The sequence below is a fragment of the Mastigoproctus giganteus genome, chromosome 7 (assembly GCF_048544385.1).
Source record: "Mastigoproctus giganteus isolate SK-2022 chromosome 7, ASM4854438v1, whole genome shotgun sequence".
NCBI classification, from domain to species: domain Eukaryota; kingdom Metazoa; phylum Arthropoda; class Arachnida; order Uropygi; family Thelyphonidae; genus Mastigoproctus; species Mastigoproctus giganteus.
The window spans coordinates 225,584,491-225,609,473 of NC_143581.1; the positions used below are offsets into that span (position 1 = coordinate 225,584,491).

General features: G+C 35.4%; 1 protein-coding gene across 1 annotated transcript in view; it reads left to right on the forward strand.

Moving 5' to 3' along the window:
• Positions 1 to 24,983, forward strand: part of LOC150083731 (uncharacterized) — a 179,705-nt gene that overhangs the window by 101,314 nt on the left and 53,408 nt on the right. The window contains exon 6 of the mRNA XM_090377448.1: positions 16,727 to 18,190. Within this exon, the coding sequence (XP_090233574.1) occupies positions 16,727 to 18,190 (1,464 nt within the window). The remainder of the gene's footprint in view (positions 1 to 16,726; positions 18,191 to 24,983) is intronic.

Here is a 24,983-nt window from a genome sequence, read left to right on the forward strand (position 1 = left end):
ACAACTGTTAGCTAGTCAGGAAACAGCCCGGACCTGAAATTATAGAGAACTGTTGGCATCGTGTGGAATCTTCAGTTGCCAGAAAGAAACCAAAGAGCTTTTATGAACTTTAGGACGCCATAATTCGTGTTTGGAACCACGAATTATCAGTTGATTATCTTCAGAAATTGATCTTGTCAATGCCTTGACAGTCAAGGCCAGAGGCAGTTCAACTAAATATTAGTTTGCACCTGGTGAACTTTTCGTTTTGTTTTCTATTTAAAACGATAAACTGAAGCAAATTGAGGGCTTCTGATAACATTTCAGCCATTGTCATGTTTACCAAAACTGTTGTTTAAAGGTCGCAAATGCTCATTTTGGAATATTTTTTATTATCGATAATTTTCATTAGCAGAGGCATACGGTACAAGAAAGCAAGCTTATGCAGCATCAACCAAAAAAAAATAAAACCCTCCCATTTCACCCCTCCATTCGTTCCAAATGCCTGTCCAGTTCAGCCTTAAATTTATTTAGGCTATCAACTTCCACAACAAAAAATAGAAGTCTGTTCCACCAATCAACTACCCATTGGCTAAAGGCAAACCTCTGCACATCTATTCTACAACTGTTGATGCCCCCTCAGGTTCTTAATCTGAGCAAGAGGAATAATCCCATCAGCATTCAGCTTGCCCAACCAATTGAAGGCCTTATACACCTCAATCAGATCACCTCGCAGGTGCCTACTCTCCAGGTGCTGCAATTTGCAGACTTAAGCCTTTCTTGATAAAAGCACCCCTTTGTTCCCCTCACCAATCTTGTTATTCTTCTTTGTACTTGTTCTAGCAACTCTACATCCTTCCTAAAATGAGACCTCCAGACCTCTACACAGTACTCTAAGTGTGGCCTGACCATTGCCTTGTACAACGGGATAATCACCTCCCTGTCCCTGCTAGCAAAATTCCTATATATCATTGACAAGACTCCGTGACCTGCCCTGGCAGCCCATCTGAGCTGCTCAGCAAACTTCATATTTGACTGCACAATTACCCCATGTCTTTTTCACTTTCCACTTCCCTGAGTGTAGTACCACATAGTTGGTACATTTCTCTTCAGTAAGTACATATGCTTTCCATTCTGCTGCTCATTCCAATAGAAGCAGTGCAAGAATCACTTTTGCCTCTGCCTGTGGCCACCATTAACCTTTTAGTCTGTGTATCTCCCCCCAAGCTAGCACTTTTCCTACCCACCTAACACTGCCTCAATAGCATCAGCAAATATTATTGCACCTTTTCTATTTAAGTGTACCCCATCCCTGTAGAAGCAGTCTCTCTTGTCAGCAAGCACAGACCAGGCTGAAACAAATTCTACTAAAAAATGCTGCTAGAAAAATTTTGAGAGCACCTGTAAAATATTACTGAGCTCTGCCTTAACTATTGATAAATTTTTTTTTTTTTTTTTTTAATTTTATTTTATTTGTGATGTTAGTCATTAATGTAACATGTCATTGCAAAAAAAGGGTTAGAAATGTGAAATTCCTAAGTGATGCACTTTCTTTGAACACCAATGTATACATACTGGGTTTACTTCAAACTGTTCATATGCTACACTGATATAATAGCAATAATTTTAATTTAAAATAAATTTTGATGCCTTAGCTTGTTTTGTTTTATTTAATTAGGATATGAGTTGGTGGTAAAAAACTAAAATAATTAAGATACTATATGTTAAATACAACTGACAAAGGAAAGGAGGATTTCCTTAATTGCTTTTACTTCCTGTAACATACTTCAGGGAAGGCTTTGTTGAAGGTAACAGAGTATTTATAAATATTATTTTATTTAATTAATTATTATCAGTTTTTTTTTTTTTTTCCATTTAATCATTTATTTCATAGATGCCAGTATTTTGAAAAATGTTCCAACTTTCAAGATGGAGTTCTCTTTCCATAGCCTTAATTTTATATAGAAGACATGGATAGTGTAGAATGTTTTCAAATAAGAGCCATGGCATCAATTTAAACCATGCTGTATTCAGTTGTGGTTAAACTTTATTGAAAGTTTATGCTGAAGTTCTCAGCAGATTTTAAAAATTTGAATTTAAGATTAATATTAAGATATTACAATTAAGAGTTCATACATATAAACATTTGTAACTTAATATTGTTTAAAATAAAATAGCATCAATTTTACTTTAAAGTTTACTTTAATCTTTGCAAATACAGTCATCCCCAATTTGCACAGGAATTACGTTCTGGGAAAACACAGCGCAGTCCAAATCCATGCAATATGAAACATGGTTTATATGACATAATGAGAATTCCGTACCTGTATACAAAAAAAGTGCAAAAAAAAATTTAAATTGAAAAAAAATAAATAAATAAAAGTCTTCATTCAGTAAAAAAAATAGAAAAAAATTAGAAACATGTCCATAAAATTAATCTTGCTGATGCTTACCTCTAGATTTTTAATTTAAATTGGTTGCTTCTTCATCACTGTTTTCCTGTGGTAAACTTTCAACAGTATCCGACACTTTCTGAAAATAATTAGTTAAAGTTTGCTTAGAAGCTTGTTCTTTTTCTCTATAAATTTCTTCATGATGGAAGAAATTTATAGGAACTAAAGCTAATGATAAAGTTCTGTGAAAATTTAAAACTCCCCTCCAAATTAGGATCCATATTCAGAGCTTCTTGATTAAGCTGATTTGCAAGTCTTAAAAACTCAGCTAGTCTCTTTGCGGTCAAATTTTTGTATGCATCTTCTTCGTTTTTATCATTTTTGTTATCTTCTTCTTCACATTGCGAAAAAATGTTATTTCTGTTGTGATATCTGCTGGTTCCAGTTCTTCAAATCCTTCTCCGCTAATCATTTTGCCAATTCTCACAATCTCAACTACCTCTGGCATTTCGACCATGGCTTCTTTGGTGTAGCTTTGTGGCCACAGCTTTTTCCACACTGTGTTCATTGTTGAGTTTTTAACTTCACCTCATGCAAATTCAATATTTTTTACAGCATCAAGAATGTTATAATTCTGCCAGTAATTTCGAATTGAAAGACTGCCTGTTCCATCAGTAGCTTCTACCAATTGTAAAAAAGATCTTGGGTAATAAAGTTTAAAGCAAGCTATAACACCTTGGTCCATTGGCTGAATTAACGAACTTGTATTTGCTGGAAGAAAGGTAACATTTGGGTGCAGGATGACTGAGTGCATTGTCAAAAATGAGCAAGATTTTGAATGCTATGTTGTTCTTCAGACAATATCTTTTTGTTTTTAAACAAAAGCAATTAAAAAACCAATTCTCAAATATTCTAGCTGTAATCCAGGCTTTTTTCTATGGCATTTGAAATGCCACACTTCTTAAATAACTTGACAACGATCTCAATCTTGATATTCTTCCAGGATCTTTTCACCCAGGTACAAACTTCTCCTTTAGTTGGTTTCTTCACTCTTCCTGCTGGTGTCAGATTGTCCCCAGAAGACTTCATCCATTGGTTCCATTCGTCTCTCATGTCAGCTTTGAAGGGTTTGTTAATGCTGAAATCAAGTGGTTGGAGCTGGGATGTCAAGGTATGATGGCAAGTTTTGTTTTTTGCTCTGAAGCAATCTTCTTTGTATTTTTTGTTATGTGTGCCCTGAACTGATCAAGCACCAATAGGGCAGGTTTGCGTAAGAGCCCACCTGGTCTCCTGCTCCAAACTTTCTCAAACCAGATCTTCATCCCATCCCGATCCATCCAACCCTTGTCATGAACGTGGACAATCACTCCTCAAGGAATGTCCTTTTGGCATTGTTTTGCGTTTGAAAATCAGCATAGGAGGCAGCTTGGTTCCGTCAGCACAACAAGCTAGAACAACTGTATAATGGCTCTTTTCATGTCCACTTGTCTTCACAGTTACAGTTTTCACCCCCTTCTTATCAACAGTTCTGTTACTTGGGACATCAAATTGAAGGGGAACTTCGTCCATATTTGCAATCTGTCCCAACTCAAACTGATGTCTCTTCAGACATTGAATGACAAAACAATGAAATTCAAGGACCTTCTGCTCATAGCTTTCAGGCATCTTTAGGGCAAGTCTGGTGCGTGTACGCATGCTTAGTCCATTCCGTTTCATAAACCTGAAGCACCAATTGTGTCCTCCTTTGAAATCAGTAACTTCTTTTTCATCAGCAGTTCTTCTTGCCTCATGCTGAACCATTTTTGTGGACACAGGAATTCCAATTGCCCTTTGCTCCTCAATCCATATCTTCAATTCCCTCTCTAAATCAGGCCATTTTGCTGACTTGCCTCTAATGGCCTTCTTCTGGCGTGGCGTTTTCAGTAGGGTTTCTTCTTCCCGTAACCAGTCTCGGATTGTTTTTTCAGTTGGAGGAGGACCAAACTTACGTTCAGCAGCACGATTTCCATTCACTTTTGCAAACTGGATCACTTTTAACTTAAAATCAGCACTGTACGAAAACCTTTTCTGAGCCATTTCTGGGCAGAAGGTGGCAAAACCTAACCTAATATACCGGTAATAAGTGCGAAACATTGAGCACAAAGACAACAAGCGCGAAAAAGCAGGAAATGCAAGTTAAAAAAATCTACAACCACTGTATAAGACGCACCCAGTTTTTAGACCCCAAATTTTTCGAAAAAAGGTGCGTCTTATACATGGGGAAATACGGTAATTCCTCTATCTCAAATTTCAAAAATTTCTGTCAAAACCTCCATAGGAATAATGCTTTAAAATTCTTGTTAACTTGCACTGCATTTATTGCTCTTCCCAACTTTACATTTTTGTGATTTGGTCCTGTAAAAATAAAACTAATTCAGCATGATGTTTCTGTTTGAAGTGAAAGTTGCGGGGAAAGGCATATCAGTAGCACATTTGTTACAATAAATTCACAAATTGACAAAATGTTCTTGTTTATACTCCAGCTCAACCATTAGGTCAGAGGAGTTTGTGTTAATTATTTTGACAATGAATTCACTTCGGTCAGAACAACAAGTTCTTGTGACAGTGATATTGCAAAGACAGCTGTCACTGAAGTGGTAAGAAAATACCATGAAACATTTGATCCCCATTATATTTTTAATTTGAAATAAGCATAATAATACGAACTTAGGTTTTGAGTGCTTTTTTATCTTTAAACAAGTCCTACTATATTTTTGCAGTTTTGTTTGTACAGTAACTTATTTTAAATAGAAAAGCAGTAAAATTTTATGTCAAATTTTCAATAACCCATTGGGGTTTTTTTTTTTTTTTTTTTGTTATCTCTCTTTCCCTTTGAATTATCAAGTGTATATTGTATTTATTTGGACACTGCCTGTGTCTCAATTTGGTGTTGGCAGAATGGTTCAAGGAAGTTAAGCTTATGTAGCATAAGCCATACAGAATAACGTAACTGTACCCCATACATCCTTCATTCCTTTCTTTTACTTATTTCATCATAATTATGACCCAGAGCAGAGAGTATCTCAAAATAGTTTTATTTTTCTTTACAAAGTTATAATTATAAGTGCACTTCATATTTTATTGTGTATTGTTGTTGTAGAATTTTTCATGGATTGAAAACGTAGAATGGAGAGGATGGACTTGATAAGTTTTATATATATATTTTTTGTCAGTAAAGTACATGAAGTATGTATAATAGATTCAAAAATAAGTGGAATAAAAGGAATACATGTGGAATTTTTAGTAGATTGAACAAAATATGGAAAACAAACCAAAATATTATCTGGAAAATGTTTAATATAAATGTATGAAATTGTGCAATATAAATGTATGAAAATGTTTAATAATACTATATTTAGAACAACGCTTACATATGTGGCAGAAACATGGCCGATGAGCAAAACAAGAGAAGACAGATCAGACAGGTGTGAGAATAGAATAAGAAAAATAATAGTAGTCTCTTGGACAGAAAAAATAAACAAACATAGAAATAAGATAAAGAGCAGGACAACAGTATGCCTCACACTTCATAAAAAAAAGAAAAAGAAAAATAGAACTGGTTGGGACACGTCTTAAGAAGACACATGGAGAGTAACATAAGAATAGCAGCAAGCTGAAGACTCATTGGTAGGAGTAAAAAAAGTATACTGAGAACAGTGGCAGGAAACAATTGAAGGGGGTGGGAGAGGGAGGGAGGGAGAGAGAGAGATTGAGAAAGAGAGAGAGAAAGTACCATAAGAAAAGCAGAAAGTTGGAGATTCATTAGTAGGAGACATTCTGCAACCATCCTTTTCATATTTAAATTTATGTCCCCTTGTGTGTGTCATCCATGAAAAAGTAAAGATGCCATCAGCATTTAGTTTATTTACTCAATGCATTTAACACATTACACTTAAACACTTCAGGCAGGTTTCCTTGCAGGTGCCTTAATTTCCAGATTCTAAAACTTGCAGAACTCAAGTTTTTCTTGGTAAGAGATCTACTTCCAATAGATCTACAGTCTTTCTAAAATGAGGCTGCCAGCCTTATTTTTAATTCTGATTTGATTTTTTACAATTTCATTTTCGTGTTCAACAATAAAGTCAAAATAAGAACATATTAATACTTTGAAGCATTTATGTATAAAGTTTTCGTTTTTACAAAATTCTGAAATTCCATAAAAAAACTTGCTCCACGGAATCTACTACTGTCAGAAATTCACTACCCAGGTCTCACCCACATTTGGCAAACTCACTTGTGGAAGGATTGTGAATGGTGAGCCATCCTTCAAAGAATACACAACAAAGTTCCTCAAGTGAAATAAAATGTATGTGTGCTGAGATATGTTTCCACTTTTCAGGATACTCTATCATGGGCCATTTAATATTTAAATCCTGAGTTAAAAGCCAAACATTGTTTTTTCTTTATATATTCAGTGCTGCAATAAAGAGTAATATCAGGTATTTTTAAAATGCCAGCCAGATGGATGATGAAGGAAGAAAAAGACAGGCTCTTCTTTTGTCAGTTGACAAAAGAAGATAACTGAAATTCTGATAAGATTAAAATATTTGTCAATACTGTGGCACTCCTCTTTATGTGCATATTTTTTAATGTTTGTATTATTTATATATATTTATTTTAATTATTTTTTTGGTCTTTTTTAGAATATATTGAATTGATTTCCTGGATTGATAGCAAATTTCTGATTTCCTGGATTAATAGCATATTAGAATATATCCTGAATTCATAGCAAAAACTAAATGTAATATACTGTATCACATTTAGTTTTCCAGGAGCACATGATTATAAGGCCAGTGGCTGCCAATATTTGGAAATTTGGTAAATGGCCGAAGGGATTGAATGTGATTTTTGGCGACTGAATGGGCTGTTCAACAGTTCATAATATGCTTTCTGTACAAATTCATTTCTTTACATAGTTAAATTTGCATAGTTTAAAAGTATATAGTAGCAATTGTGGGACTGATGTACTGGTGTTTTGAATTGTGGAACACAGAATGATGACGGCATTATGACATAACTGTACATGCATATAAAACTTTTAAATAGACATGTATAAAAATATTATACAGAGTACTTACGATTAAAGTGTATCACTTCAGCTGGTTGAAGGTGGGAAACCATTAATGGTAGAAAGATGAAATTTAGAATGGAAACTGTCCAATGCATCTGGAAATGGAAAGTAAGGAAAAAAAAAAAATTCCAAAAGCTGTAATCAAAGGACAGTTGGTGTTATGTAACTGATAGAATACTGTTTATGTAAATTGCTATGTACAAAGATTGAGATTATGAATAGTATAAACCAGAGCTGTGACGCTCAATACGTTCTATGTTGATCTCAATATTTGTAAACAAATAAGAGAAGTTTACCTCAATATGATATATAGAACACTTCCATATGATACTCTCCAGAAATTAAAATGAATATAACATTACAGTAAAAAATTAAATTGAAAACAATAAAAAAATCAAAAATATTACATTACAGTAAAAAATAAATAAAACAATTAAAAAAAACAGAACCAGTTGAACACAATTAAAAAACCTATTGAACGCAATTATAAATTAAATAAAAAATTAACTAAAAGAAATTTAACATAAATTTTGCAAGACAATTTTCCTTCCTGACGCTAACAATGCTTTTCGACCGCATGTTGTGATCACAGGAATGAAAATTACAGAATATGTGTGAGCATGAATCTTAAATTGGGTTTATTTGTCTTCACACATGCGCATAAAAGACCATGAATCAGAGATTAGATATGGACAGTAAACATTAATAGAATTCTCATTTAATTTAATTTTGACGGTTTCTGCAATTAATAGTCTCATATAATTACATTGGATGCTAAGTATTTTGGCCATGTTAAATAAAAAAGTATGTTTTTCATTAATGGCATGAAAGGCTAATTCTGACACTGCTGAATGAGAAGCACGAAGTTAGGCTGCATACTGTTTAACATGAAATTTCAGTGGGAACCGTGTAGATCCTTGATAAGACGAGTCGCAATCACTTCAAGAAATGTTGTATACCAGGTCATTTATTTGCATTGCGAACAAGGAAAGGACTGAGCGATTGTTCAGTATAGTGTGTAATTTCTGTATTGATCTGGCCACAATTTTAAATTCGGTATGTTTAAAGAATCTGTTAAGCTGTTTGTGCCACTGTTCAACATATGGTACAGAAATAAAGTATTTTTTGATGTTACGATTGTTGGTTGTTGTAGTTTTTTGTATCCTATCCTATTGTAGCAAGGGGATAATTCCTGTTTAATAATCTGCTGGTTAATATCTGTATTTTTGAGTCTAAAGCAGATTCCATCGTTGAATATTTATAGGCATTAAGAAATTGATTAAAAATAATAGACCTTTTGTGGGTGAACAGGTGATAGCTGTTATAATGCAGAAGCATACTGGTGTTTGTTGGTTTACAATAGATGTTAAATTGAATTTTGTTCAAGTCCCATGTAAGCGTGAAATTTAACAATTTAGTATCCATATTTTCCCTTTCCAATGTAAAATTGAGTTTAGGATGAATATTATTAAACGAATGAAAAATATCTTGGATAGTGCAGCTATCGGTAATAACAAGAACATCATCAAAATACCTCCCATAATGTGTGATACAAGGTAGAAAAGTCGTCAAACATATACACTAAATTATTGAGAGATAGATACCAATATTAAGCCGGTCAGGCTCCATCCCATTGGCAAACCAGAAATTTGTTTGTATACTTTGTCTCGAAAGGTGATGTAGTTAGCTTCAACTAAGAGTTTAATTAAGGTAAAATTTCTTTAATAGGAAGCTTCGTATAATTAATCAGTATAGGGTTATTATTTAACATGTCCCAAAGAATATCTAATGTGTATTCAACGTTTAAATTCATATATAACGAAGTAATATCCAAAATGAGAATAATTGTGGATATTACTTCGTTATATACGAATATGAGAATAACTTATCAATGATGTATCGTAGTTTTTTTATCTCAAATTGTGTCACTTGTCTAATAATTTTTTAATTCCTTTCAATTGGTTTTTTAAATTGTTTTCAATTTATTTTTTACTGTAATGTAATATTTTCAATTTTTTAATTATTTTCAATTTAATTTTTTACTGTAATGTTATATTCGTTTTAATTTCTGGAGAGTATCATACAGCATCAAGAATGTTATAAGAGAAGGTTACTGAGGTAACCTTCTCTTATTCTTTTACAAATATTGAAATTATCAATATATATTCAGTGACCATTTGTGTCTACTGTACAATGAACAGCTAGAAATATAGTCATAATATATCATTGTAAGATATATGCTGGAAGTACAGCATGGCCTGGTCAACTGTTGCCAAAAGCATATCATGAGGAACATTGGCAGCATGCCTTTTTGTGCTCTCCTTCAGATCAGCCAGAGAATGAATATGTCCTCGATACTCCTGCCCTTGAGATATCTCAATAGTCAAAAATCGCATGGTTCGAGGTAGCAAAAAGGATGGAAAAAGTGAATGAGAAACAATGTGATCATTATTAAATGTGTTAATACAATGCAGCTGAGTTACTGACCATCCAGTGTGTAAAAGTCCCATCCTAAATAAATGCAGTTTTTTCCAAAGCAGCCTGTCTCAGGAGAGAAATTGCATGATCATGATAATATAGATCCAGTAACACTCAGCTGTCATGCTACATATCTCTAGAACATGTGCTCATGCCCCCTCAAAGCAAAATGGTCCAGTTACACAATTCACTGTAAATCCACACCATACATTAATATGTGGACAATGGAGAGTCACTTTAACACCTTGAGGTGATGATTTCCTCACCTGACAATTATAGGCCATTTAACTGGAGATGAGTCTCATTGGTCTGAAGTATGTTTCCCAGCCACATGTTGCCAGCCTCCATCCTTCCTTAAAACCAAGAAAAGTTGTTACATTGATATGATATGATAATAATGTAGAATAGATGTACAGAAAGAATTAAGAGAACTGCTTCACTATTACATCACAGTTATTACCTTTATTCATAGGATCACATTCTGGAATTTCTTCCAGTCTCTTGGTCACATGGACTACTCTAAGGAGTAGTGCATGTGTCCAAGGATTAACACTGGTTACTGAGTCACAGAAAAAGGTAGGGCTTTCCAATTGGAAATGCCAGTTTCCCCATAATGCAAAGAGATTAACTGGAGATTTAAAAATATGCTGTTTACAATCTTAAATATATATATATAAGCTTCCGGATCAGCTAGTGTATAATATTGCTGCCTCTACTCTGACAGATAGTGACTGGAGGGAGTCCAAGTAGTGTTGAACCTCCACACTTTTTCTTACTATTGAATACACCATGAATTGCCAAACTAATAGAGCAAACTTATCTTCATGTCACAAATATATGTGGTTTCAGTTCAATGATGTCCATTTCCACTTACAGTCTGCCAAACCCCATGTACTTTTTCTGACAGAATCTCAGTTATATCGGTTGATTCTAGCCAAGCATTCTAGCCTCTTGCCAAAGCTATTGGCCGCAACTTTTGCATATCTCTACTCTTACCTCTCTCAAAACCAGGTGGTTCTGTTGTCACTTCAGCCAAGGATAAAGCTGACCTTCTAGCATCCCATTTTTCTTCCAACTCATGTATTAATGATCTTGGTAAAACACCTCCCACCATTCCCAGCACGCTCCATTCAATGCTTCCTATGGTTTTCCGTCAAAAGGATCTCAGAAGAATTTTGACGTATCTTGATGCTAAGAAAGCTCCAGGTCCTGGTGGTATTTCTACACTTGTTTTCTCCACTTGTCAAAACCTGCGCTCCTGAATTTACTCCTGTTCTTTGTCACCTTTTTTCACTTTCTTATTCCAAATTTGTTTTTCCTTCTGCTTGGAAATTTGCTCATACCCAGCCAGTTCCTAAAAAGGATGACAGAATCCCTTCCATCCAATTATTGTCCCATTGCAATTACTTCTACTCTTTCTAAAGTAATGGAGAAATCAATTAACCGCCAACTCTTAAACTACTTAGAAACCTTCCATCAGATCAACAATCATCAGTATGGATTCTGTCATTGTCGATCCACGGGTGATATTTTGGCTCATTAGCATTAGTAGAGGCACACGATGCAAGAAAGCAAGCTTATGCAGCATCGGCCAAAAAAAAAGCTCCGATTTCACCCCTCCATCCGTTCCAAATACCTGTCCAACTCAGCCTTAAATTCATTTAGGCTATCAACTTCCACAACAAAAGATGGAAGTCTGTTCCACCAATCAACCGCCAGCTGGCTAACGGCAAACTTCTGCACATCTATTCTATTCTACAACTATCTATTCTACAACTGTCTTTCCTTAATTTTAATTTATGTCCTCTCAGGTGATTATTCTGAGCAAGAGGAAGAATCCCATCAGCATTGAGCTTGCTCAAACCATTCAAGGCTTTATACACTTCAATCAGATCACCTCGCAGGTGCCTAGTTTCCAGACACTGTAATTTGCAAAACTTAAGCCTTTCTTCGTAAGGCAACCCTTTGTTCCATTCACTAATCTTGTTGCCCTTCTCTGTACTCGTTCCAACAGCTCTACATCCTTCTTAAAATGAGGCCTCCAGACCTGTATACAGTACTCAAAGTGTGGCCTGACCATTTTCTTATACAAGGTGATAATCACTTCCTTACCTATCCCTGCTAGAAAAATTCCTGTATATCATTGATGCCGATCAGGCTAGCCGGGTGGGTAAAGTGCCTGCCTGGCAACCCAAAGGTTGCAGGTACGAATCCCGCCTCGGGCTTGGATCACAGTAGAAAATGCAAAAAAGGTTGGGAGGTGCATTATGTCCACAGGAGCCGATGCACCAACAACTAACAAAAAAAAATATATATATATATATATATATCATTGACAAGACACCATGAGCTATTCTTGCAGACTGTCTGCACTGCTCAGAAAACTTCATATCTGCCTGCACAATTACCCCGAGATCCTTTTCATTCTCTACAACTGTCAGAGTAGTACTACAGAATTGATACATTACTCTGGGGTTACTGCTTCCCATATGTAGTACTTTACATCTGTCAATGTTAAACTTCATTTGCCACCTCTCAGCCCACCTGCTCAACTTTTCTAGATCTTGTTGCAACAGTGTACTGTCATTAGTGTCATTAACAACCCTGCCAACCTTTCTATCGTCTGCAAACTTGGAAATTATGTCAGATATACCATCATCAATATCATTTATAAATACAGAAAACAACAATGGACCCAACACTGAACCCTGAGGAACTCCACTAATAACATTAGTCCACGAAGAGCAGTGTACATTGATTACCAACCCCTGTCTTCTCCCACTCAACCATCCCTTTATCCATAGCAGCAATTTGCCTCCAATGCCACACTGCTCCGATTTGTGCAGCAGTCTTCCATGTGCAACAGTATCAAAAGCCTTTCTAAGATCCAAATATATGATATCAAAGTTATTCCCTGCATCCAGTTGCTTTGTGACCACATCATAGTATCCAATCAAATTGGTCAGACAAGACTTCCCCTTAACAAACCCATGCTATGTCCAAGCTATAACTGAAGTCTTGTCTAGATGATCCTGCAGTGCTTCCATTAATTTCCCTGGAACAGAAGTTAAACTAACAGGTCCTCCTTTGTGAATTGGGGTCACATTTGCACATCTCCAGTCCATGGGTACTTCCCCTGAGTCCAAGGAAGCTCTGATAATTATGGCTAAGGGTTTGCCTACTTCCTTTGCTGTCTCCTTTAATATAACTTGATAGATCCCGTCCACCCCAGGTGCCTTCCTTATGTTTAACTTCAACAATTTCTCCTCCACTTTACTCTCAGTTATTACAAGATTCTCTAGCTTACTGCCAGAGTTGAATACACCTCTGGCATTCCCCTCGCTGAATAACTCCTCATGTGTGAATGTAGATGCAAAATACTCATTTAGTTTGTTAGCCAACTGAGCAGGATCATCAACAGTTGAACCATCAATATCAAGTGGACCAATCTGATACATCCCCTTCATTCTAGAGTTCACATAAGTAAAGAACTCTTTGCTGTTTTTCTTTGCATCCTTTGCCAAAGGTTTCTCGTAATCTGCCTTTGCCTGCCTAACTTCCTTTGTAACTTATTTACAGACCAGCTTATATCTACATAGGCTTCTGTGTCAAATGTTAATTTATATGTATCCCATGCATTTTTCGTCTCTGCCATATGTCTAATTAGTTCATCTGACATCCATTTAGGCCTAAATCTTGAACAATATTTCTTTGTTGGTATGAAAAGTCTAGTAGCTGCCAAGATTAATTCTTTGAATGCTTCCCATTTTGAATTTGCTGTTGGTAACATCATCAGTTGGTTCCACCGAATAGAATTTAAATACTGTCTCAGACCACCGTGGTCACCTTTACGAAAGCAAAAACCCTTCCCTTTACCCTTGATGGTAGTTACCTCTTTGAGTAAATCCCACTTCAGCACATTGTGATCACTGCCACCTAGTGGTTCCTTTATCTGCAGATTCTTTATTATTATTATTATTATTGTTATTAGCCACATGGTACAAGGAAGCCTGAGGCTTATGCTGCACCAGGCAAAAAAAAAAAAAAATTTCCCGAGTTACCCTGAGAGAGAGAGAGAGAGAGAGAGAGAGAGAGAGAGAGAGAGAAAGAAGTAGAAAGGAATCACCAAGAAAGAGAAGAATGATGATATCCAGCTCAGGACACTGGGTTTGGCAAGCCCATACTCACCAGATGTGAGCCCCTGGGGTTATTTTCTTGATGCATGAAGAATCAAGAATCATTACTGATAATCAGATCAAGGGTATTACTCCCTCTAGTTGCCTCCTGAACATAATGCTGTAGAAAACAATCATCCACTAAATCCACAAAAGCCTTGCTAGTGTGTGAGTGACCGACCCACAAATTCCAGTCAATATCCGGGAAATTAAAATCCCCCATTATAAGACACTGTAATTTACTGGCCCACTCTATTTCTCTACACAATTGCTCATTATACTTATCAGATTAATTAGGCCTATAACACACACCTACTCTCATTTTTCCTTTCCCAGTGCTTGTCACACCAAACAGACTCAACGTTGCATTGTCCACCCACATCAACTGGATGCACTTCCTTAGATTTTGTGTTTCTTAACTAACAGCATAACCCCTCCTCCCTTCCTGTCCTGTCTATCCTTTCTGTACATATTGTACTCCCCCAAATTCCAGTTCTGCACTGCTTATGTCTGTGTGACACCATGTCTCTGATATTCCAACAATATTTGCCTTTGATGTCTTGACTATCACTCCAAGCTCATCGAATTTATTAATTATACTCCTAGCATTGGTGTACATGCAAGTATACATACACCTGTTTCTACTCTTAGTTACCCTAACACAGCCCATGTATTGCATTTCAATAGAAGTAGTGCAAGAATCACTTTTACCTCTGCCAGCAGCTTCTGTTAATCTATTAGTCTGTTTTTCCCCTCCAAGCTAGCAGTTTTCCAACTCACCTAACTCTGCCTCGATAGCATCAGCAAATATTTTTGCTCCATTTCTATTTAAGTGTATCCCATCCCTGTAGAAGCAGTCTCTCCTGTTAACAAGCACAGACCAGGCTGAGAAAAATTCTACCCCTTTTAGCCTTGCAAAATCTCTCCAGGGCCAAATCGATCGACAAGGCTCTCATCATATACTCCCTCCTATCATGTCTGGGCAGAATTGCAGACACTTTCAAATTCAACCCTAACTCACGGCTTTTTTTCAGCATTTTCTTGTACTTGTTAAGTAATTCTGCTGGTCTCCTACTCTTAATATCATTAATGCCAACATGTACAACAATATCACCCTTTGTGCCCTTAAAGGATGATATCTGCCCTACAACATCATCAACCTTTGCCCCTGGCAGACATACCCTGGTCCTGTTCCATCTATCCTTTTTGCACAATATGTTCCCCGTTTTTCCCTGACAATAGATTCATCTACAACAACTAGTTCCTTTGGGACCAGCGCATTCTGCCTTGGGGGCTGCCTCTGTGTTGCATGATGTTGAAGTGCAAGCTCTGGCATTGATGTGGGCAGCTGAGAGCGTGATGGGCCCTCAATTTAAATCCTTCAAGAGCATCCACCCTGTCCTTCAAGCGCTCATATAAGCCCATAACAATGCCGAGTTGGCGCCTGATTTCCTTGCACTCCTTACATCGCGCACGCACACACAAAGACATTCCCCTTGGCAATATCATGTCCCTTTCCTGATTGCTCCACAAACATTAAACAAGCAGTGCATTTCAATGGACTGTGATTCTGAGGACAACTGTCCACCTCAGTTCTTCCCTGAGCCACAGTATTTCCATTAGTTTGAGCCTTTTGCTTTGCTGCTCTGGTCTGAGTCATGATTTCTATTCAAGTTCAATAAAATTCCAATACAATATATAACCCTAAACCTATATCCCAATGCAGTTATAACACTATATGTATGTATTTTGGTATTGAATATTATCTCCGAGTTACATTATATGACTTTCTTATCCCCTGTCAACTTTTATGTATTAATTTATGATGTTACGTTTGTAATAACTCAGTCGCTATATTTTTTTAGTTAAAAAAAGTACAATTCAATTGACAATGAAATTTAATAAGATTAATAAATTTTCTGATTAATTGATACTACTATACTCACCATCTAGTTTTCCGTTAAACCTTACACTGGCACACGTATCGTATAACAATGGCGGCAAGTTACGAATGATTAATCTAAGGACACGAGGTATTATTTACTTTCCAAATCGCGCTATCTAATTTCAAATTAAACCACAGAGCTTGACTAGGTCTATAATCTACTTATAGAAAATAATTTAATTTAACAATTAAGTCAATAAAGCGGCTAAGTATAATTAAAAACTTTCGTTTGCAGGAGCTGCAAAACCTGTCCACACATGGATTTGATACCCTTACCGATACTAAGTAATAACCTACAAAATCTCTATCTAAATTCAATTTAAACTAAAGTATTGTTACTAGGAATATAAAGCAACTCTAAAAAATAAATTAATATGCCAATTTAAGTCAATAAAAAAGCAAAAACTTCTCTATTTACTGGAGCCGTAAAAACTTTGCCTGTTCACATTTACTCTCGTACCCATTTCTCCATTTCTATGAAGTCAGATAGAATATATGTGGCAAAATTCCCTCACTCCAAAGATAATAATTGTAGAAATCTTTTTTTTTTTTTTTTTTTTTGCTGTAAAAATTTATGTAAGAGGTTAGTATTTTAGTCAGTTTTTATGTAAAGATTCAGTTCTGAATGTTATTTTCTCTTTCACAGGATCTGGAAGGTTTAGTCGATTTGAATCGGACTCGGATAGTGAAGATAGTGATTATGATATCAATAGAGATAATAGTGATGACATCACAAGTGGAAGTTTTGATTCATCAGATGATCAGTCCGGTAGTGAAAAGCGTACAGATAATTTTAATAGGAATACAAATACTGACACTTGTAAAGAAATTGAAGAAAACAGATTTCCAGCAACAAGTGAGAATGCTAAGACTTCTTATTTCACACTTCAGGATAGATTGCAATCAAATGAAAAGCAGGGAACAAGAAATTTGGAAGCTTGTGTTAGAAAAGAAAACGTGAAAAGTAGTGCAGATTATAAAAATCAGGTTTATCAGAAAATACAGTTAAATTCAGAACAAGATAAGTGTGAAAACAGTAGTTCAGGAAAAGTAAGGGAGGTTGTTGAGTTGCAAAACACTGATGTACATTCTTGGCTGAAAAATGAAACAGAATTGGGTAATAATTCAGAATCTCAAAATACTGTAAGGTGTGAAAATCTGAACGTTTCTGCAAAAGAAGCAACAAAAGAAGATAATTCTTCAACTTTAAAAATAAGCATAAGTCCATGCAAAAAAAATGAAAACAGGTCTCCGCTTGTGTACAATAAAAAAAAAATCTCTGTGTCTAGTAAATCAGGAAGAAACAAGGAAGTTTTGAATAATAATCTACATGACTCAGGAACTAATGCATCTGAAAGAAGAAAAAAGATTGACACATTGGACGGAGAAGCATTAAAACATAACACCAGTGATAATAATGCAAAGAAAAATTCTTCTTTAAGGATACTGGGTAAATCTTCAAGAGATGACAAAAATTCAAAATCTCTAGTTGAATGGGATTTACGAATGGAATTGAAACGCAGGAAACAAGACAGGAAAAGGAAAGTGAACTTTGAAGTTGGAAGTCATGTTCCTCTACTTACAATGCAGGATATTTGGCAGAAGAATCACAGTGATCATGAAGATATCAGTAATTGTTCAAGTAGTAGTGGTAGTTGTAGCAGCAGTTGTAGCAGCAGTGGTAGAAGCAGCTGCAGTGGTCAAAATCAGAGTGACATATTAAATTCTAAAGAAAATTCAGATAGTGATAGGTGGAGTAGTGCAGATAGTAGTCATAGTACCAGTAGAAGTCGTAGCCGAAGCAGAAGTTTCAGTCCACATTTCCGATCTCTTCTGAGTGTTGTAAGACCTGTTAATCAAACTGCAGAAGCAAACTGTGAAAGGCTTAAAAATTCTGCAAAAAATTCAAAAGATAATTATTTTGAACATCCAGAGAGAAATAGTGATAAGTTTTATTCTGTTCGCTACTCACATACCTCCCGCCCTAGAGACAGAGATTGGAAAAAGAATATTTCTAAGGAATTGAGAACATTGCCAGTTCAAATGGAAAAAAGAAAGAGTAAAAGCAGAATGTTTCCTGAAAAACGAGATATCCAACTTCATAATAATGGTAAGAATTTTATTTATCAAATTTTATATATACAGGTAACTCATATAATAAAGTAGTTAGGTTCCTATAAAATCTCATGTAGTGTGAAAACATGTTACTAAGAACCTGTACAAAAGGGGGTCTGTGTTCCAAAAGCTTACAAAAATACACCATTTTTTTTTTTTTTTTTTTCATAACTATCAGAAACTTAATTTTTATTAAAAATACAGTAGAACATCGGTTATTCAGAAGTCAGTTATCCAGAATAATTTGAAAGGCTGATTTTTTCTTCTTTTTTTATTAATGGTAATATTTGAGACAAATGTTTATGCTATGAGAGTATTTCTGTCTGATTTTTATCTTGTATATCTGGTGAAAGTTGGATTAGGTAGGACTAATGGGTTTTCTCGGAAAGCGCGAGTGATAGTTTAGCCATCAGTTTCTGTGAACCCAATTTTCCATGACATATTTTGTTCCTTTCATTTCATTTCATATTATATTTAGTTTAGTTCCAGATTCGGTAAGAATAATATCGGCCCGAAACTGTGCATTTTTATTATTTTTCTCAGTTTTTTAATGGTAAAATATCAGCAAAAAGAAACAGCACTGAAATGGGTAAAAAACCAGGAAGAATGTGATATAATCAAATTGATATTATTAACGAACTTGAGAGATTTAGCAGAAAAAAAATTAGTCACAACAAATGAAACAAAATACGATGGAACATTATTTTTAAAAAATTCTTTAATTTTTTTTCACATGAAATTTGCAGTAAAATACCTATCTGAATATACATACATATGTAAATGTGCAAATTTTTATGTATAAGTTATTATTATTATTATTTTTTATTAATACCCCCCCGATTATCCGAGAAGAGGTCTGACATTAATTATTCTGGATAACTGATTCTCTGTTGTAGTAATAACGGAACAAACATCTTATCAACTGTGATACATATATGTCAGATAATGTACGTTCATTTAATTATCTTCCTCTTCATCTTCTGAACTTTCTTCTGCAGCATCTTGATTTTGTGTATTGTCTGCAAAAATCAGTAATCTGGGTTTGATTGCTTTTGCTTGATAGATCTTTGTAAATTTTATAGTATGGAGTTGAGCATTTTTGAAGCTCCCTCTTGAACATAGTGCTTCTTGCAATTGACAGATCTGCATTCAAAAATAAGATTCTAATTGCTCAGCTAAGTTTGGAACTTCAGCATTTTCATCTGTGCTATCATTCTCTGAATTGATTTTTACCTCCGATGCCATTTCCACCAAATCTGCTTCGCCAACATCTTTTTCTACTAGTAATTCTTGAATATCTTCAGTAGTCATATCATCAAGACCTTCCTCTCCTACCAACTTAGCAAGTTCTACTGTGGCACTGATACCATATTTCCTGAATGAAAGGACTCTTTCCATACATTTTTCAAACACACATTTAATATTGATGGTTTTACTTCTTTGACCAATAAAGCTATGATTCTAATACAGTCTACAATTGAAAAATGTTTCCATGCCTCCATCACTTCAATAGATTCGAATCAGTTTTTTCTGAAGACGATTTTCTGATTTAATGAGTTTTAAAGGTAGATATAATGCCTTGATCTAATGGCTGAATTATAGAAGTTGTATTAGGTGGTAGGAATACTACTTCAATGTTTGGATGACTTAAATCTTTTGGATGGCCTGCCGCATTATCCAATAGTAATAAAACTTTCAAAATCTAGATTTTTCTGCTTTAAATGTTTTCCACAGCTGACACAAAACAGTTTAGAAACCATTCTTTAAATAAATTGGCAGTTCCCCAAGCTTTTTTATTTGCTTTCCAATACACCGGTAACATGTTTTTATTTACGCCTTTCATTGCACGAGGATTAGAGGATCTATAAACTAGCATAGGTTTTATCATGTAATCTCCTGATGCATTACTGTATATAAGTTACATTACAACACTATCTTTTGATGCCTGTAAACCTGGTGCAGTTTTCTCTTTTTTTTTTAAATAAATGTTCTGTTGGGCATTTTTTCCACCAAAGATCTGTCTCATCAGCATTGTAAACTTTATGTGGTGTGTATCTGTGCTCTTCAATAATTTTTTGAAATTCCTTTGCATACTTCTTGGCAGATTCATATCAGCCGATGCACTTTCCCCTTGAATTCTTATGTTATGTAATGAGAAGCGGTTTTTAAATCACTCAAATCAACCTTTTCTGGCAACAAACTCCAGGTTAACAGAAGATTAGCATTAGCATTAGTAGAGGCATATGATGCAAGAAAGCAAGCTTATGCAGCATCAGCCAGAAAAAAAAAAAAAAAAAAAAACCACTCCCATTTCACTCCTTCGTTTGTTCGAAATACCTGTCCAGCTGAGCCTTAAATTTATTTAGGCTATCAACTTCCACAACAAGGGATAGAAGTCTGTTCCACCAACCAACTACCCACTGATTAAAGGCAAATTTCCACACATCTATCCTCCATTTCTCCACCAAAAGATTCTGCATTTTCTTTTAAATGGTTATAAATTTTTACTGCCTTTTGTTTAATTACATTGCCATCTAATATGGGATCTGTTTTTTACTGCTATTGTAAATCCAAATACTGAGTGCTTTTCCATTGTCTCAATTATTGGCGCTGGGGGACGAGCTGTCATATTTGCAGAAATGAAGATCCTGCAGTAACAGCGGTTCTACTTTTGTGTTAATTTTTCTGTATGGTCTGGATTGTTGCTTCATTTAAATTTAAACTTTTTGCAACATATTATACCTTTTCCCCTTTTTTAAGACTATCCAAAATTTGTATCTTTGATTCTAGAGAAATAAAGTTTCTTTTGAGTGGTGCTTTTTTACTTTCCTTAGGCATGATTTAGAGCTGGTATATAATTCAGAACAAATAAATTATTCCAATATGGTTCTTAAGAACAAAGTTTAGTAATACATACCCAGAAAAATCTATAAACGATCAAATAAAAGCCAAAATAACCTTACAAAAACCTTAAAAGTCACAAACTGCATGCTTTGAAGTTACAATTTTTTATGGTCTCAAACAAGCACAAGTTCACAGAATCTAACATGGGATATTTCCCAAAAAATGAAAATGAAATTTGGGGATTTCCCAATAATTTTTTTTTTTTGCATAACAACTAGCAAATCAGCAGGGATTCACAAAAAAAGAATGGAAATGTTGAAAATTTACATCCAACATAATAGCAGGTTTTCCCTGCACAAAAGCTCAAAAGTACTGTGTTATTCGAGGTTTGCCACAATTCTCTTACTATATAAGTACTGTGTTGTGCAAGGATTGTCACAATTTTTCGGTCGTATTAGAGCGAAACCATGTTGTAGAAGTACCATGTTATGCGGGGATTGCCTGTACTTCTGAAACCTATGAAATTTCATTATCTTATTAGCCTTTGTTTTTAAAAGCATATAAAATTAATAGCTGCTTAACATAATAATTGTTTATCATATTTATCCAAGTGGTGTGCATTTTCAAAAAAAAAAATTAAGACAGTGTACAAGGGCATTTTTGTCATAACCTATAATACATAAATTACCTTATGCTGTTGCTCCTTGATGCCACTAGTTCCTATCTCTGCAAATATAAGATACAGAGTAATCATTTTAAGTCATAGCCTTTAAAGCTCCTATTGCTGCTGCCATCAGCAGGAGCGGTGGGCAACATAATGCACATGTAGTATCAAAAAATTTAATGTGTGGGAACTTGGGTTCACTGTAATGCAGTACTTGAAAGTTGAATCATTTGCAATGATCACAGACTGGAGGAATTTCTTTAATCAAGGCTGTAGTTAATTGATCTCAGGTGGAGAGAGTAGACCTACTACGAGTTTCCTAATTTTTTAGCCCACACAACGTGCAAATCAGCCTGTGAACACACACTTAGCGGCAAATAATGCAAAAAAGCAAACTTACAAAGCATCAGCAAAAAATAAACTTCCCACATCACCTGTCCATCCTCTCCAGTAATTTCTGTTGTTTGTTCTTTCTTGAATTTATTCAAACTACCCAGTTCATGTAATGCCAAACAACACGAGGATAAGAATGGCCATGAGAGAAAGGATCCGTTGAAGAAGAGACCATCAATAAGTTATCTGAAGTGCCTAGAGGACCACTCACTTTGACCGTGTACTTTGAAGGGTTATATGATACCACAAAATATTGTAATGTTCTCAGAATCTCTGTAAACCCTTCTGACATTTTACCCTGCTCAGAGAACATGCCAGACTATACAGTTCCCTGTAAGTAACTGTATAATCTGACATTCCTTACACGCCAGCTTGAGTTTGGTGTTACAATTACTGCTACCCATGTGCAGTACCTTTCATTTATCAATGTTAAACCTTAATAAGTTGATGTAACGTAGCATATTGCTACCTTATGATGATTAAATTCAGTGATAAATGTTTTTGAAAAAACGATTATTGCTTATGCCATGTGGGAGATAACTTATTTCAGTGTTTGACAACCTGCTGCTCATAACTTTGAACTTTCTCCAGAATTTTTTTTAGTTGCAGTGTCTTGAACTGAATACAGTATTCCAGGTGAAGTCTGACATCCTCTTGTATAGAGGGATAATGTCCTTTCTACCTGCTAGCAAAGGTCCTGTTGTCAATCATGGACAGGACATCACATGCCTACCTAGCCATCTGTTTACACTGCATGGAAAATTTCATGTCAGATTGAATTGTAATACAGTTGATTCCGTTTATTTGGGACACATTTGGTCTAGTGAATTTTGGCCCGATTAAGCGGCTGTCCCAATTATCCGAACAATGGATCCCCGCTTTACAATTGATTCAATGTACAATAAAATCACGTTACAATGGACTCACCATAGTAAAGTACCGTTCACTATACGATGTGTAGTAAGCGCCGGTCATTGTGATCACATTTGTGAATTGAATTTTAATTCTATAAAACAGCGATTATAATTAGCGAAAATAGGAGGAATATTATCCACAGGCTATAAAAGTAAAGATATATTAAGAACAAATTTACCCTTTATTAACTTATTTAAAAAATTAAATGATACATGAAAATCAACCTTAAATGCTGATCTTCAGGTAATTCTCCAGTGGGGCAAAGACAACTTAGTTGATTTCAACCCTTCTAAAACTCAATCTTGTCTTATATCTCGCAAAAAGGATTCTTCTGCTCCTATGCTTATCTTTAGTGACACTCCAGTTTCTAGGCAAAATGATATATCTCTTTTGGGGATTACCCTGACTTCTAATCTCTCTTGGCACAAGCACATTACAAATATTGCTTCCTCTGCATCTAAAAAACTTGGTTTTCTCTTTCGCTCTCGGCGTTACTTTTCTCCCAAACAGCTGCTCACTCTGTATAAATCGCAAATCCGCCCTGCCATGGAATATTGTTCCCACATCTGGGGTGGTGCCCCCAAAACCTCTCTCAGGCTTCTTGATTCCATTCAGAAGAGGGCAGTTAGGTTAATTAATGATTCATCTCTAACAGAGTCTCTCCACTCGCTTTCTCATAGATGCACTGTTTCTGCTGCATGCCTCTTCTACAGATACTTCCATGGGCACTGTTCTTCTGAATTGGCTTCTATAATTCCCGCTCTCTCTTTCAAAACAGTCCGAACACGTGCCACCACCAGCCAACATCCATTTACTGTCCAACTTCAAACCCACAGAACCAACTTTTCATCTTCCTCATTTATTCATTCAACTGCCGTTTTCTGGAACAACCTTCCTTCATACGTATTTCCTGAAAATTGCAATCTACAGAAGTTCAAGCCCAATATCAACAAATATCTTCGTTCGTCTTCTCAACCTCCAACCCAAGCACGGTACTAAGTACTATAGGTTATAATACCTCTTGTGTTTGGGGTTCTCAAAAAAAAAAAAAAAAAAAAAAAATCAGAAGAATATATGTGATAAGTGGAATAATCAATACGTACTGTAATATGTACATACTAACTAGTTGACATTTCTGTTCACTGACATTTGTGGGTGGGGATTAAAATTTAAAACAGCAAAAAGAGAAGCCATCAATAGCAAAGAACACGGCACACACAAATTACAAGTAACACGATACACGTAAGTGAGAACTGAGTAACTAGTTACGAAGCTTTAAAAATAGGAATGAAGAGAAGAGTCTGAAAATAAAATTTTTTATATGATTGGAGATTCCATGGAAGTGCATAACCCACAGAATTCCAGCTGTCGGTATTATTGCAAATTCAATAAGATCGAGTTTACTATCCGTTTATGATAGATTGCACTAACAGAAAAGCCCAATAAACAGGTGGCTGCTAATTGTTTTTATTGTTTTATGGTTGTGACCTCCAGAAATCCAAGCAAACCACATGGTACGGTCGGAGACAATCATAAGGTAATCTCTAGTGCTGCGGTCTCCTGCCCCAATTAAACGGCATGGTGTCCCAATTAAGCGAAGTAAACCGTAGCTATTTTCTCGATTGGGTTCTGTTTTTTTAAGATTTGCCCCAAATAAATGGCTGCCCCGATTAACAGGTGGCCCAAATAACCGGTATCTACTGTACCTGTTTTATTTTTATTTATTATTATTTTTTTTTTGTCTTGAACCATTTTTAACTTCTCTCCACCATTTAATCATTACTTTATCCATAATAATAACTTGCCCCTAATACCATATTTCTCCAATTTGTGCAAAACTCATATATGTGGTATAGTATGAAAGGCTTTACTGAAATCTGTGATGTCAGAATTATTCATTTCATTTGTTTCCCCTTTGACAACCTCATAGTAGCTAATCAGATAGGTGATGCACCTCCTTTTGACAAATCCA